The sequence below is a fragment of the Musca autumnalis genome, unplaced genomic scaffold (assembly GCF_047663935.1).
Source record: "Musca autumnalis isolate F117 unplaced genomic scaffold, ASM4766393v1 scaffold_2, whole genome shotgun sequence".
Lineage (NCBI taxonomy): Eukaryota > Metazoa > Arthropoda > Insecta > Diptera > Muscidae > Musca > Musca autumnalis.
Window position 1 is genome coordinate 128048710 of NW_027411755.1, and position 17715 is coordinate 128066424.

Below are 17715 nucleotides of genomic sequence, written 5' to 3' on the forward strand. Positions count from 1 at the left end.
TGTTTAGTCATAATTAAAAAAAAATATTCATGCGTTTGTTGTGAAAAAAATTAAAAGAACGTGGTATGAGCTAAATCATAGAAGGAATGATTAATTTAAGAAGAATATATATAATATATATGTGGTAAGTATTGACACATATCTTGACACAATTCATTATCGCGCCATTTCATTAAACTTCTATACATTTTATTCCAGGAAAATTTGAATGATCTGAAGGACCCACGAGAAAAACATTTCGAGGACCAAATAAACATAAGTCGCTGTATCAAGTAGTCATACATACACTGGTTGCAGTATCTAGCATCAAGATATATACATATGTATAAAAGGTTATATTGTCCTTTGTAAAATATTTGCACTCCATGTAATAAAATAAATGACTTCAAGTTACTAGTATTTTTGGCTATCATTTCTGAGTACCGCATTGACTGGTTACTGGTAATGCAGTGAAGGGACAATTGGGTTTCAAAAGACTATCGATTTGACTGGTTACTGGTAATGCAATGAAGAGACGACTGCCTCTCACACGACTATCGAATTGGGTGGTTACTGGTAATGCAGTGAAGGGACAATAGACCCCTTCCTATGACATCCCCATGTTAAATTCACCAGTCTATAGCATTGCGAGTAGATTGGGTGGTAACTAGTTGTGTTTACCAGTAGCCAGCAAAATTGCTAGTTATTCCCTAGTTACCCGAACAACTGGGAATCATTTTGTCAATGAAGGGACGGCAAAGCGAATACAACTCTGCGAGCTGTGAGCGTGAGGTTACCTTGTATCATTGTATCATGAATGTATATCTATATTGTCGGGCTTCGGTCCGGGATGTAAGACTTTCTCCTATGGACAGGTGCAAATCTGGGACATGAGAACAAACTTTTCTATTCCAAGTAAACAACGGAAATTTCGGAACTTCAGAGGCACATATCTCGGGACGTATGGATGGAGTTTTTTACTGTTTCATTGTCGCAGTTATCAACCCAATAGAGCTACAAACGAAATTATTAAAAATTCAGACTTAAATGCACTAGATTGACTTCAATTACAAACATCTTACCCCCTAAATAGGTAGAATACCAGAATACTACACATTGCTCATTGTTTATCGCCAAACTTATTTGGTGCAAACATATCTACTGGGTTTTTAATGTCTGAAACCACCAAATACATATTTTAGATGCTTTAAAGGCGATTAATTGCACACCTTCACTTTTTTTACATGCATATATCACATGTCATACTAATGTTTGTATTATTGTTTGTTGCAAAAAAATTTTACTTTCAAAGTTATATGACTTGAGCACCAACAATTTTTATTATTACACACCATTGAAGTAATTGGAGCCAATTTCATACATGATTACATTACAAATTATTTCTGCCAGTATTTTGTTTATTTACAATTGGATGTTGTTTTTGTCATTTCTTGTCATATCTGAAAACGATGACGCATATACGCATCGCTGTATTTGTATTTTTTTTGATTGATGAGTTACAGATTTACAGAGTTGTATTGTCATTATTCTAATGACTTTACCTATATTATTATGCCATGATTTTCTCATTGCGCCGTTCAAAAACAAAGCCAAGGCAAAATTGTAATGAAAAGTAAAAATGGACGTGTGTGATAAACAATTAATTATTAAAGGAACCCTTGAATTGCATTTTAATTTTGATATTTCTACTTATTTCGAATTGTTTTGCTTAGAAAAATAGTTTTTCCTCCAAATGGTTTTTTTTTTTTCAATTGTCTCCGCTGTTGTTTGTTTCTCGACAGAGAAAATAGAATGAAAGAAAATGCAAAAACAAATCTGCAGCCAACTTCAGGTTGTATACGAAGAAAAACGAAACAAAACAGAATTTGCCAGTACAGAGGTGTGTGTACCCCCTCTTATTCCTCTCTACTCCCTCGCCCATAAACTCAATTTTCTTTCCCATCAACTTTCCCTGTATAAACAGGGACTTAGGTAGAAACATCGGCGAATTGCTACAAAAAAGCAACTTTTTTTGTAATGTAAACTGTCAAAATTTTCGCCAAATGGTCTCTTGTTGTCTCTTTTTATCGCTTGTGTTTGTCTATAAAGTGTAGACATGCTATCTCTTACTTACCGAATCATATGGTTTTTTGTTTTGATCTGTCATGGCGAATTCATAGTTTTTTGACGTTTTAGATTCGATCAGCTGGGCTGAGGCATCTACCTTTCTAATTGTACCATGACATTGTTGCACATTTTTGCTCGACTAATGCTAATGCTTGGTTTACATTTACGAAATCCACTCGATTTCAACTGTCAATTCCTTTGCACATACGTCAAATGAAAACTCATCCGAAATCCATTGGATTTCATTTGACGTTTAAGCAATGGAATTGACAGTTGAAATCGAGTGGATTTCGTAAATGTAAACCAAGCATATGTTTACATTTACGAAATCCACTAGATTTCAACTGTCAATTCCATAGCTCAAACGTCAAATGAAATCTCATCTAAAACCATTTGATTCCTTTTGACGTTTAACCTATGGATTTGGCAGTTGAAATCGAGTGGATTTCGTAAATGTAAACCAAGCATAAAGCTTCGTACCAGTACTTTTTTAATGATAAAAGGTCAAAAGAGCAAACTGTCGAAAATGAGTTGCACATACACATTTTTCCAAAATGTACGGGAACGGAAAAATGGCAGAAGCGTGAAAAACTGGAACAGATGTCAAAGTCGCCGAATCAACCAATCAGAAGCCGACAAACATGTTGCACATTTTTGTTCGCCCAAATTCTATTTTGTTGCTTTTGTTTTAATTTTGTATGATCTTCTGAGCTGAGTATGGATTGTATGTTTTGATCCAATCGTTGTATTATCTTGTTTGTTGATTTGATATTTACATTGGTTTGTGTGATTTCCAAGTTTAAAATTTTGGTGTGAAAATTATTTTCTATTTTCAAGTATTGATTTTTTGTTGTGTTAGTTGGAAACAAGTGCTTTACCTTTGTTGTTGTATGTTTTGTGTGGTTGGGAATAATTCCATAACTCCTACATTCTAATAATTTTCTAATTTTTTTGCTGGGCCAGCAAAATTTGCTGTACATTGTTTCACAAACATCTTTTGTTGCATGCATTTTGTCTAGTCTTATTTGTACTATGTCTTTGAACGAACACACCAATTATTTTCGATATTTTTTGCTTCCACAGCACACATCTAGGATGCACTCCATTTCCGATCCAAATCACGGTTTTTCAAATTGTGTTTTTTTTAATCGTCTAAAGATGCAATAAAAATGCAATAAAAATGCAATATACCAGAATAAATAAAATGCATTCATTATTGGTGTAAAACAAGAATGCAAAGAACTTTATTATATAAACACAAATTAAAGAAGTATCCATTAAATTCTATCGCAATTGAGCTTACTTCCTTCGTTCTCCATTTAATCGAAGCGCATCAGATTTTGCTTCATCACCCTATTGGGCCAAATACACACGGTCCGTTGTGTCACGCGTTGCGCGTTGAAAACAACAACCACATGAAAAATGTGTAAGTGATGCCAAGTTTGTTCTTGAAGTTTTAATGTGGTTGTAACGCGACGCTAAACGCGCCGTATGTGCAGAGGGCTTAAGGCATGCGTACATAAGCTGCTCTGTTGCTTTCCCATCACTACTTCAGCCTTCGACATGGACTCCACTCCATTAAAAATTTCGGTCTCGAAAATTACCGCAAAAAATGTATTTTTTTATTATTATAAAAATTTCTTAGAAATTTGTACTCTTAGTCCCGGTCCACATTAGTGTGAATTTCATTAAAAAATTTCATGAAATTAGGTGTTCTTAAATCGAATTCCCCACTACAGCAATTTTATGATTTTACTCTACTATGGACGTCGATCTAGAGACGCATAATTTCATATCAAAATTTCAAGGAAATTACTGTAGTGTGGCCCGGGACTTATTTGTTTATGGAACAAATGATTTGAAAAATTGATTTTTTATAGGTATCATTTAGCAAGTGTATCATTAATGTATCCAACGGACTGAATTTTTCATAACTCAGTGTGGACTGCATCGAAGGATGTAATGAAATCATAACTCCACATGCACAACACCGAAATCATTTGTTGGGTATATACGAAAGGAAGACAAAAGTGAAAGAAATAAAACAAAAAAAAAAAAAAATGATTTATGTTGCTGGATTATTTAGTCCCGGTCCACACTAGAGTGATTTCATTGAAAAAGTTGCATGAAATTATGCGTCTCTAGATCGACCTCCATGGTAGAGTAATATCATAAAATTGCTCTAGTGGGGAATTCGATTTAAGAACACCTAATGAAATTCACGCTAGTGTGGACCGGGACTTATCACAGCTACTAGGTGGCTGTCACACAAGCTCTGTTCCTTTACGTGCAAGAATCTTCAAGTTTTACCACTTTTTACTCGAAAAGCGTTCCTTTACTTCAGGTACCATACAATTAATATTGTAGCAGTTTACAACTTTTGCTACTTTTGCCAGTTTTACCATTTTCAAAAGTAAAGGAACAGACCAAGAATTTCATAAAATTACTTTACTAGGCGTTTACACCAGACAGTTTGTCTTCAAATACAACTCTGATTTACTAACACATGCATAGATTTGTCGTTTGTCTCCCAGTTATCCATCATTTTTTTCTCAGACAGAAGGGAAGAGAAATTTTTGGCATTTTTGTAAAAATAAGTAATCATGGTTTAATAAGAAAGGTTAGCCATAGCTGTATGTCAATTTAAATTTTTTCATTCGAGTATGCCTAAAACTTCAAAACAATATAAACAAACTGTGTATGTGTGTGTGGTGTTTGAATAATATGCCAAACAATTTTAAAAACAATCGAATTCAATGATTTTTAAAATTGTTTTTAGACCATTTGTATGGAAGAAATTGGTGAGATTTGCATTGAAACTATCAGTTTATCATATTCACAACTCGATTATGAGGAGCAAACTTAACTCTTCATTCATTTTTCGGGGTTTTTATAAAATGCTCAAAAAATGCATTGTAAACAAACCCACTTGTTGCTTTTATTTTGAAGTTTTAGGAATTCAAGAAAAACAAGGTTTCTATAGATTTTTTTCATTTAAATCTACCTTTTTACTTATACCATGTAAGTAATATAATAGCCCTGTTCCTTTACGTTCAAGAATCTTCAAGTTTTACAACTTTTTACTCGAAAAGCGTTCCTTTACTTCAGACACAATACAATTCATATGGGAGCAGTTTTCAACTTTTACTACTTTTGCCGGTTTTACCATTTTCAGAAGTAAAGGAACAGACCAAATAATTGAAATGTGTCGAAAACAAAAGAACATGAACAAAAACAAAATATGTGAACGGAAAACAAAAAGAAATCGATGATTTCATTAAAAATTTTACAACTGTTTTTGCAGTTGTCGGGACGCCTACGTCACACAGGCAAGTTGTGGGATTTTGACAATCAATACATGAAGTCAACTGTCCTGTCATTTGTAAACGCAGGGTTAGTATGGAACTCGATCTTATAGCTCATTTAGACTAGCCATAAATCCTCAACTGAATTTAATAAATTCAGTACAAATCTCATTTCATTTAGATATACCTTTGGATGATTTAAATGGCGGTCAGCTGATTACCAAGGTAATTGCATCAGGTTGCATCAGCCCATTCGATCGTATTTGAAACGTCAAAAGAAGTTGTTGTAAATTGATTTCCTCTCAAAAACATACGGCAAATTACAAATTTATTGTTTAATATTGAAAATGTTAGCACATTATGCTACTAATGCTAACTAATGAGCAAATAAAAACTAATTTTATCGTTTAGACATCATAGATATTAGTCTTGGTTGACTAAAATCAACTTTGTATATCAAAGCAAAATTAATTTTATCGCCTTGTTTACAAATTTTAACATTTTAAATTATTTTTGTTATAGCAATTCACCGATGCATCTACCTTGTTTCTTGTGCCAGCATGCAACTTGTTGTATTTTTTAGCAACATGTTGCAAAAAACCGAGTTGTATACGAGGATTTATGCCGGATTTAAAACAAATCCACTCAATACGAGGATTTATAGCTATTTTAGATATGACTTCATTAGCCGGATTTAACACATTATCAGCTTTTATTTGCTAAATCCAGCCAAAATCTACCAGATTTCAAATACAAAAATAATATGCTGTTTATAGGGGTAATAGCCCGTTTAGACTAGCAATTTTAAATCGACTCGATTTCTAAATCCAACTTTCAAATCCTAGTTGTTTAGACTAGCCTAAAATGGTATAAGATGCCTGTCAGCTGATCTTTGTTTACGTATACATACGCGAATTTGCAAAAAGAATTGCTTGAAAATTAAAAATGGAATGGAATACTGCAAAAAAATAATCTGACAAATTGCTATGTTGTTTACAATTTATATTAAATTAAAGCTACATCCATTTTATTTTTACTTAATATTTTTCTATTTTTCCGCTTCTGTTTGTTTTTGTGTGTTTGTGTACAGTTATTTGAAAAATGTAAATAATAGGGTTATGACTTTTTTACAACCCCACATCCGTGTCATATTTTGATGAGCTTTTGCATAAGATTAGATAAAATCTTAATTACAAGCTCACGCACAAAAAGCTTTTAAAGTTTTTTCTAGATGAGCTATTTGGAAAAAATGGAGTCACTTTAAGCACATAAATAACTCAAAACAATCGTTAAAGCCACACAACATATCCAGAATGACATAAGCTTTTGTTTTTCACCAATATTATCGTCATATTATTACATATATATCATCTTATATCATATATAGCTTTATTCCATGTATCACATAAATTGAAAGTGCTTTGTGCGGGACCTTTTTTTTTAGTCATTAATAGGCAAAATGTCACTTATTTGTGCAACATGAAAAAAAATTTGGAGCAAATTTTTAATAGCCAAAAGTTCATTTACTCTCGCTACAGGAAATCATTTTTGAGATAAAGGTCAAAAAGTCATAACCCTAGTAAATAAACGACACATGAACACAGTTGCCAATATTGGTACAGACTGCAATAGTTGCATTTTTAGGAGCAAAAAACAGTGTTGTATATCAAAATATTTCGATTTAAAGTTTGATTTAAAACAAATCCAAGTTTTGAGTTGATTTAATTTTGTATGGTAAATCAGGGTGGATTTGGGTGGATTAAGCACTTAAATCGAGATAATGGCCTTAATCATCGTATAAGGGTATAGTCTAAACGGGCTATAAAGCTCATTTAGACTAACCCTAAATCCTCAACTGATTTAATAAATCCAGTGCAAATCTCATTGCATTTAGATATACCTTTGGAGGATTTCAATGGCAGTCAGCTGATTTTCGTTCATAGCACAACCCAGAAAAAAATTTTGGAAGTTGTGCAATTGGAGTTATGATTTCACAACATCTTTCGATGTAGTCCAACAGAGTTATGAAAAATGCACTCCGTTCGATACGTTTTATAAGCAGTTGCTGTAGAGATCCCTACAGAAAAAACAGTTGGTTGATCCCTACACATTTCTTCAAAAGATAAACAAGAGTGTATACCTTACGAAGAATTTGTTATAAAATAAAGAAATAACAACTTAAGTTGCGAACATTTTTGCGGTATGTTACGTACCGCCTAATGCGGCTTTGTTGCGGGTATCTTATCGGAGGTTTAGTTTTTCAGCTTTTCTTAAAAAACACTAAACGCCGGCCATGTTCAGAAACGTGGTAAACGAACCAACCGGCAAGTTGAAAATGAGGAGGAAACGGTTGTTGTAGAGTCCACTAGAAAATGAAGTGTTGCCACTTCCACATTGATTTTTCTTGAGTTAGGACAAGTAACGCACTGTGGAAAATACAACACTGTCTCGTCATATGGGATTTTGGATAGGGTGAAGCAAAATGAATAAACAAAAGAAAACCCATGAAAATCCATGAAAAGCGCGAAAATAAGCGTCGGATTTTCCGAATATAAAAGGCCTGCCAAGCAAGAAAAGAGGTAGATTGCGAAACAGAGCTTAACCAGAAAAGTTATCCATATTGCGTTTCGATAAATCTTTGCCGTTTATACTTACTAGATAACCAGATACATACCAAAAAAATATATAAAGTGCCAATATAAAGAGAAATAAGGATTAAATCGACCAAAACTTTATTAAAAATCAAGAAAAATTAAGTTTTATTTTAAATATATGTTGTGGGCGCTAGACCAGATATGTAAGTGTTGCGTAGTTATGTTGAAGTGTTCAAGTGGTAATCGTTATGTGTCAATTTACTTTAAGATATCGCCAAACGAGACTTAATTAAACCGCTGGCCTCCCCCATTAGAAGTGGCGCAAGGGGTCGGCTAAGAATGTTGGGAGAAGATCCGAATTTTCCGACTGAGTGCCTTTTGATGTCTGGAACATCACGTTGGGCGCCATATTGTTATGATTTCGTAAAAGCGGCGCTGTAGTGGTCCAGCAGCTAGTTCAGGACGGCACACTTTTCTTCAGGGGGGAATCCCAACCCTACCACTGACAGCCCAAAGGGACTAACAATTAATGTGTGACTGCAAACAAAAATGAACACAAAAAGAAACAAACAAACAACACTGCGCACATCGTCGACAAGGGAGGTTGGTGTATCTCCTCCCACACTCTGCCCGCCCTACCTTGACCCTTAAATCCAAAGTTAGACATCATTTTCTAAGGGCCCCGTTACCCACTGACACTTACCTCACAACAATATCACTTAATCTCCTCTCTTACAAAAAACTCAACACATATTTAAAATGCTAACAATCAAACATACAAATAATTTATTATAATTGTTCATTATGATCTTAAACCTATTTGGACAACATCAAAAAGAAATATTTTTAAAACATTAACACCAGTAATTGATTAAACGAGTCATTAACTCGGGTTAACCTATATCATATTCACGATTTTGAGGACGACGCCAATCTGGCCAAATAAAGTTACACTACACGCCTACCTAAAAGAGCTCTATTAGATGGGGACTTTCGGACCTTAATTTAGAGTCCACAAGAAAGAATTAATAATTTCGTCGAATGTTGACACAGGAAAAACCTACACTCGTGTTCTTTCTGGAGTTAATATTCTTTACAAATCAAGACTAAACACAAACAAAAATTAGATGACTATCTACTAACAACACAACTTAAATCTAAAGACACGAAGTCGTTCTTTTTTTTTGTTCCGTAATAGTGCGGTTACACTACAGTTTTTTGCCGGGTTAACCCACTTTTTGAGGAATTATTGCTTAATCTGGTCAAATCTGACCAGATTTGCCATACAAAAATTAAATCCTCTCACGACTGGGTTTATTTTAAATCCGGCATAAATCCACCAAAAATACAGTGTTGTATTCGGTATTTGTGCAAAAAAATCCAACTCTACTCAAAAAGTACCAAAAGTTGCAACTGTTTTTGCAACAGAGTTTGTCGTGTTTTACACGTTTACGATTGGTCGCATGAGATTTTATGGAGTTAACAAATCTAAAGTTATTTGAAAATCATAGAATTATTTATTTTTTTACATTAGACACTTTTTTAACAAAAAGAACGCTTGATACCTTGATACAAAAATGTATCCCTGTGTGTAAAATATACCAATATGAGCAAAGAGGGGACGATATCTCATGCGAGAAATTGTAAAGTGTTAAACACGACTTTATTAGTTATTTTGTATGTATACGTAAACAAACATCAGCTGACAGTTTATATCCTCGAAAAGCTAAGTGTAACCATCAAAGATTAACCCACTGGATCTATTAAACCCAGTGGGTTAACCTTCAATAGTGTATCCGGGGTATAAAAAATTTTCTTTTTCATTAAATTAATTCTTAATTAAAACTTTTTTAGTTCATAGCTTCGGGTTTCCTTTTTTTTAGTTTCGGGGCACTGCCCTTTTTAGTTATTCTTAATTTGATTCAAACTTTCTTTTTCCGCCGTTTAGTTAATTAATCTTTTGTTTGTTTCAGCTTTGTTACCTTTTGTTCAACACAGGATAATATTAATGCAGGATTTTCCTCTATATATTTACAGGTTTCCTGACATTACCTTCCAGAGGATTTTTATAAGCATCCAGGCTCTCAACAAATAAAAAAAAATGCCTCTTTCCAGACATCAAAAGGCACTCAGTCGGAAAATTCGGATCTTCTCCCAAAATTCTTAGCCGACCCCCTTGCGCCACTTCTAATGGGGGAGACCAGCGGTTTAATTAAGTCTCGTTTGGCGATATCTTAAAGTAAATTGACACATAACGATTACCACTTGAACACTTCAACATAACTACGCAACACTTACATATCTGGTCTAGCGCCCACAACATATATTTTAAATAAAACTTAATTTTTCTTGATTTTTAATAAAGTTTTGGTCGATTTAATCCTTATTTCTCTTTATATTGGCACTTTATATATTTTTTGGTATGTATCTGGTTATCTAGTAAGTATAAACGGCAAAGATTTATCGAAACGCAATATGGATAACTTTGCTGGTTAAGCTCTGTTTCGCAATCTACCTCTTTTCTTGCTTGGCAGGCCTTTTATATTCGGAAAATCCGACGCTTATTTTCGCGCTTTTCATGGATTTTCATGGGTTTTTTTTTTGTTTATTCATTTTGCTTCACCCTATCCAAAATCCCATATGACGAGACAGTGTTGTATTTTCCACAGTGCGTTACTTGTCCACTAACTCAAGAAAAATCAATGTGGAAGTGGCAACACTTCATTTTCTAGTGGACTCTACAACAACCGTTTCCTCCTCATTTTCAACTTGCCGGTTGGTTCATTTACCACGTTTCTGAACATGGCCGGCGTTTAGTGTTTTTTAAGAAAAGCTGAAAAACTAAACCTCCGATAAGATACCCGCAACAAAGCCGCATTAGGCGGTACATAACATACCGCAAAAATGTTCGCAACTTAAGTTGTTATTTCTTTATTTTATAACGAATTCTTCGTAAGGTATACACTCTTGTTTATCTTTTGAAGAAATGTGTAGGGATCAACCAACTGTTTTTTCTGTAGGGATCTCTACAGCAACTGCTTATAGAACGTATCGAACGGAGTGCATTTTTCATAACTCTGTTGGACTACATCGAAAGATGTTGTGAAATCATAACTCCAATTGCACAACTTCCAAAATTTTTTACTGGGATGTTTTCGAACGGTGCGTAGGCGTCCAGACATCTGCAAAAACAGTTTGTTTTCCGTTCACATATTTTGTCTTTGTTCATGTTATTTTGTTTTCAACACATTTCAATTATTGTCTCATTTATTTTTACAAAAATGTCAAAAATTTGTTAAACCGACTGTCTATGAAAAAAATGATGGACAGCTGGAAGACAGCCTACAAATGTATGTATGTGTTAGTAAATCAGAGTTGTATTTGAAGACAAACTGTCTGGTGTAAACGTCTAGTAAGGAAACGCGCAGTAACGTGTCGTAACTACACAGGGTCACACACGTTGACATCTCAAAAAATATGTTTTACTCGAATCACCTTGTCCCTACAACTTTGAATGTTTATGAAAATAACAACTATTGTATTTGTCTGTCAGTGTTTTCTATTTGTATTTGTAATACAGCGGAGATTGATTTTTTCGTCCACCAAATTAAGGGAAACTATAAAAATTTAATTAGATAAATTATTTGATATAAATACGGCAAATATACGGCATCAAAATGATACCAAAAAAGATGCCCGTAAAGGATGCACACATTGTGAAAATTGCAGTAGAATTCGAGAATCATATGGCCCAATTAATAAATTTGGACCAACGACAACCATTGACAGGTAAAATTATTTTCTTTTCATGATTTCTTCATAAAATTGTAATCCTAAATGCAAATTTAAGCAGCTTAGTTTTAGCTTTCGTTTTGTATAAATCTGAGCTGTAAAATTGTGAGAAGCCAGATTGACAACGCCCTTATTCAACCATACCAACTACCGACGATTGTTTTGTTGACAACATACGTACCCACATACGTCGTGATTAATTAATATTCTGCATACATGACAGGAAGGAAGCGGGTCATAAAATTGTATATCCCTTGCAACTTGTGATTGTTTACAGGCGATAAGTGACACGGAGTATGCATTTGTGTTGAATCTAAATTCCGACATTCAGCGATGAATGAAGCAGATGAGCTTTACGTCCTAGCTTATTAAAAAAATTCTCTTTTTTAACCCAAATATCCCAATTTCCTATATATAGGACACACACAATTCCTGTTTTCATGATACGCCAGCTTTATCAAAGTACCGTTTTTATAATTGACATCAAGGATATCCTGTTTAGACTTACATAGTTGTATCAGTGTGACGAGTATACCTTCGAATAACAAATTTGGCTACGAATTAAGATTTCTTTTAGCCCAATCCAGTGCCTCAAATATATGGCCTCAAACAGTTTGAAATGGTTAGCGGTTTCAAAGGGTTTAGTTGTGACCAACCCTTTTTTTCTTCTATTATAACGTGATGGTGGCTTTAATATTTTAACACTTCAGAAAATAAATCTGCTTCAGTGTCAACCCGGCTGTTGTTCTCTTGCCGATAGCTTCTGCTGGAAAATCGGGCGTCATTTCTGTTATTCGACCAGCAGGTATGCATGTATATAGCGACGGGTTGCAGTCTCGTAATGCTACCCTGCATCAAAACAATTGGAAAGTTTTCTGAAGCGGTGATTGACATACTCTCTGTAGTTCGGACAGTTAGCATTCTCAGGATATATGAAAGTACTGTGTTCAAAGGTGACGACGTCGGTCGATCTGTTGGTACAAACTATAATAGGTATAGATGGGATTCTACCCGGTATTTACCCAAAGCATATGTAAAAACCAGGTAAATACTAATAAATACCTTTTTTGGTTGTGTATTGGGTATTTAAAAATGTACATACATATATTCAAATGAACATTTTGTTTTTCTGTCATATAGAAAATCCAATATGCAACAAGAAGACTAGAAAAACGGTTTAAATCCGCTATCTTGAAAATTTCCATATTTCATAGAGAGCTTTCAATTTATATGTGACGTGAAAAAACATGTAAGCTGCAAAAAATCTCAATTTTACCGAAGATGACCAAATTTCAAGATAATCAACTGAAATCGAGGATAAAACCGTTTGATATTAGGAATATGATGAAGCGTAATTCAACATTGGTGTTTTCCAGAAAGGAGCATTTCAACCAACTGCTCTAAATAGTCTAATATACCAGAAATTGTGCTGTTGCTATTTTGGGAGTTTTATCAAAATATGGACCAAAATAGGTCATGTCTAAACTCTTTTCATATGCAAATAAGATAATCTTTATAATATTGAATCGAAAAGTAAATTTCTGGATATTTACAAATTTTTACCAAATTTAACCATTTTAATGGGTATTTACCATTTGGATATTAACCAATTTTCCATCTCTAATAATAGGGAAATAGAAATGAGTGAATTCAATACATGGATGAAGTCAAGTGATTTTGTTTGTCAGAACCCCATAGCTGGCGAACTAGAATTATTCAGTGAAAGCATCCTTATTCCTCTTGCCAAACGTAATGCTATCAGTATGATCTGTGAAGTATTGTTAGTCAGATACGCATTGAACAATCAAACTCGTCTATATTGGTACGGGGTACCGCTCCCAATACAGACAATCAAGCCAAAAACAAACATAATGACTGATTTCGTTTAAATTCGGTGTCGTCAAACCTGCTGTCTTGGGATTTAATGTGTCATGTTATTGATAAAATATTCATTTGTCATTGCGAAATATTACTAAATTCAAAATTGTTTAATTTTGATTTTTTTTCAGGTAAAATACAAGAAATCTGCAATTGCTGGGGCATTGCTGATCCAGAAAATTATGCTCTGCAATTCTGCGAAGCCAATCATTTGAAATATGTTACAGAAAAGAATCGTAATGAAATTAAGAATGGCTCCGTTCTACGGCTGCAATACTCACCATCGAAAACTGCCAATGACATTTTAGAAACGCTTAGAGCCGGCTCGCCTTGTGTTAAGGCAGAATGTTTGGAAAAACTTGCAACACTTTCAGTCGATGTCACGTTTGCATTGGAATTTATTAAAGAGCAAGGTCTGGGTATAATAATTAGCATGATTGAAGATCCCGACGAGAAGGAGGATAAAATTCTAATATATAGCCTAAAGAGTTTTGTCGAACTGATGGAACACGGCACAGTTTCATGGGAAATTTTACAGAGTAGCTTTGTGCAACGCAACATACATATTGTGAGAAATTTCTTGAATTATCCCAAATGCACAGAAAGTGCCTTATCGAATTTAGAAAATATCGTGCAAAATAGTTCCAAATATACTTTGGTGGAGCAAGAGGTTACTCTGCAAGACCTATTGAAGCTGTTGCAAGATGCCAAGTCATCTGTGATTCTGCAAAATGCCATTGCCCTAATTAATGCTCTCTTTATGAAGGCCGATGATGGACGAAAGAGACTAATTGCCCACACCATTAGCGCCAAACAATATCGATTGGCACTTATAAATAGTTGTGTGGCCACAACAGAAATGACCCATCAATTGTACGTATTGCAGACACTGACATTGGGTTTGCTCGAGCAACGTATGCGCATGAAAGTCACCAATCAAGATCAAGATGCCCATGAAAAGATAAAAGAGTTGAGGAAAATTGCCTTTGATGATTATTCCGGGATTATGTCCGGCATGGCGGGTAACTCCAATAATTGCTCCGGTTCGGGCAATGTGAATTTTGCTCAATACTATAAAAAACTGGGATTTAAATGTGACATGAATCCAGCCCAAGATTTTATGGAAACTCCACCGGGTATTTTGGCGCTGGACTGTATGATTTATTTTGCACGAAATTTTACCCAACAATATACGAAAATTGTCCACGAAAACTCATGTCGGGGTGATGAACATGAATGCCCTTTTGGACGCACTTCCATTGAGTTGGTTAAATTGTTGTGTGACATTCTACGGATAGGAGAACCACCTTCTGATCAATCGGTGGATTTTCAACCGATGTTTTTTAATCATGACCATCCCTTTGAGGAGTTCTTTTGCATTTGTATAATCACCTTGAATCGTACGTGGAAGGATATGCGTGCCACAGGTGAGGATTTTCAAAAGGTGTTCAGTGTTGTACGTGAACAAATAACACGTACGTTAAAACAAAAGCCAGACAATTTTGAAGATTTTCGTGGAAAAATCGCCCATTTCACGTATCAGACAATAACGAATTTAAGACAGCAGGAAAGGACCTCCAAGGAGGAATGTGATTCCACAGCATCGGCCATAGTAAAACTGAAGGAGAAAATATCACCTCACATTTTGGATTTGATAAAACAACAGAGATTGGCTTTTTTGGTGGAGGGTATGTCACACACCTTCATGTTGGAATAATAAAAATAACATTTGTTTCTTCTTCTTTTATAAGGTACACGCTTTTCCAAATATTCGCGAGGTGCGCGATCTAAGGATAAATTTTGGTATGCACGTTTATCACCAAATCATAAGGTAATACATTATGGTGATTGTGATGAAAAAACAATACCTACCCTGGAAGAATTGCCCAACAAGGTTTCGGTAATTGACATCAAACAATTACTGGAGGGCAAGGAGTGTCCCCATATGAAAGAAATGCGTACTCGCAAATCAGCTGTCAATCTTGCATTCTCTATAACCTTTGAAAACATGGATCATTCAACCATAGATTTTGTGGCCCCCGATGAAACCGTTTTCAATTACTGGACTGATGGTATAAATGCTCTCTTGGGCCAAGAAATGGTCAGCAAACAAAAGAAAGATGATTTCGATACATTACTTTCAATGGAAATTAAATTGCGGCTATTGGATACGGAAGGTGTTGATATTAGTAAAGATCCTCCACCGGTACCCGAAGATCCAGAAAATTATGATTTTTGTTTTGAAAATTAAAAGTATTTATAACCATATATTCCACAGAAAAAAAGTATTTATCCTATTGTAACATTCTAATCGATCAAAAGTATGTATCTTTTTTAAACGTTAGTTTCATTCAATTCATCTCAAAAAACAAAATGTGAAATGCCAAAGTTATCATTTATAAACGTATTTTAAAACGCACATTATCGCCAGGTCAATAAATACATAAATTTTATTGTCCTGTATTTTCTACCAAAATACACAATATTTTTAGGTTATTTACTTTCCTCCCAAAATAAGAGACAAAAATAAAGGAACAAATCGTGCAATTTTATTAACAATGTGTTTTGTAAAAGACGCGAAATATAAATCTTTTGTATTAAGCAATTTTATTAATTTGTTTTTATTGTAATATTCCAAGAAATTGTGCTGTGGGCATGGGCGTAGCCAGGAATAGCTAGGGAGGGGCAGCTGCCCCCCTCTAGATCCTACAAAACAGTTCATTTGTATGTAAGAAATTATAAATATTACGAAAAAACAAGCATTTGCCACAGATCCACTGGAGTTAGATGAGTAGGCTTGGCTGGGCAGTTAAAAGGGTGTTTTGTGTCGTGCGTGCCCACGCCACATACTGGGCAGATGTCTTGCACGGCGCGGTAGATTTCCGCCCAATAAGAATTTAGGCGACTGCAATATCCCGATCGTAGTTGAGCCAAAACTATTCTAGTTTGTCGTGGCAGCTGACACTCCTCAGCTGCAATAGATGGGGGATGTATTTCGAAGACTTTATTCACACTATATTTGCTTATGGCCTTAGCAACTGCATCCGTGGGAATACTATTTAAACCTGCTTGATATGCCTGTGGCGTGCGCGCACGACGTAAAAGTAGTGTCGAATGTGGCCCCGCGGCCAGCGGCTGCCACCTCAGTTTACATACATACATATGTATATAATTATGCACAGTATTTTGTTTGCTTTGGAGTAGTTTAGCATCCCGTCCTTAATATTTTTAAGCTACTATTTTTAAGTCATAAAATTTGTAATTTTAATATAAGATGTGGTATACAGCGCTAAGGTCGAAAGACTAGGCATTAAAAATTGAAATAAACTGAAAATTGAATTGAAAAAGATCTGATATTTCACGACTTCATTTGAACTCATACAAAAGAACCAGTGAAATCATTATTTCACATGGAACCACTTCCATTTAATTTTTCTGGGATCATGATTAACTATCCTACCTCGAAATGTTTAACCTAAAATGCATGAAAACTGCTGTCAGGAACAACATTGTCATTAAACGTACTTCAAAAGCATTGCAATTTGCGTATATAAAAGGTCTTTTCGATAACCCAAGAGTTTGTACAAATTTGTACAAACTTTTACAAGATGCTGTTCGATAACAAACTTGTTCAGTAAAGCATAGTACACACGGTCCAACAAAACTGACAGTCAACGTACTTTTACGACAATTTTCTGGCAAATAAAAACTTTTTGTTAACTAAAAATGATGATGATGATCCCTCACGACCTCTGAAGTAGACATTGTCTTAGTCCAGGAGCCGTATATCTATAAAAATAAGGTTTCTGGACTAAGCAATGCCAATTTCGACATCTTCGCCGCGTCCGAGGGGGACAAGGTGAGGACTTGTATAGTAGGTAAAAAGAGCTTAAATCTAATCTTTTTATCTAATTACAGCAACGGTGACATGTGCACGGTTAGGCTGGAGCATGGTACGGGGATGGCCACACTGCTGTCATCCGTATACATGCCTTTTGAGGCCCCAGACCCACCAAACTTGGATGTCCGACGGTTGCTCG

General features: G+C 34.9%; 1 protein-coding gene across 1 annotated transcript; it reads left to right on the plus strand.

The window, feature by feature from the left end:
• Window positions 1-11431: 11431 nt before the first annotated feature.
• Ced-12 (engulfment and cell motility Ced-12) lies at window positions 11432-16280 on the plus strand. Its single transcript, XM_073969209.1, has 3 exons — window positions 11432-11794; window positions 13807-15363; window positions 15427-16280. The coding sequence occupies exons 1-3, from the start codon at window positions 11683-11685 to the stop codon at window positions 15924-15926; spliced, it is 2169 nt and encodes a 722-aa protein (XP_073825310.1). The 5' UTR covers window positions 11432-11682; the 3' UTR covers window positions 15927-16280.
• Window positions 16281-17715: the final 1435 nt, after the last annotated feature.

Bases quoted from the DNA above. Each gene is read 5' to 3' on its own strand.
- Ced-12 (XM_073969209.1), top strand. From the start codon at position 11,683: ATGATACCAAAAAAGATGCCCGTAAAGGATGCACACATTGTGAAAATT. The intron at 11,795-13,806 runs GTAAAATTATTT...ATTTTTTTTCAG, and splicing joins CCAACGACAACCATTGACAG to GTAAAATACAAGAAATCTGC. The intron at 15,364-15,426 runs GTATGTCACACA...TTCTTTTATAAG, and splicing joins ATTGGCTTTTTTGGTGGAGG to GTACACGCTTTTCCAAATAT.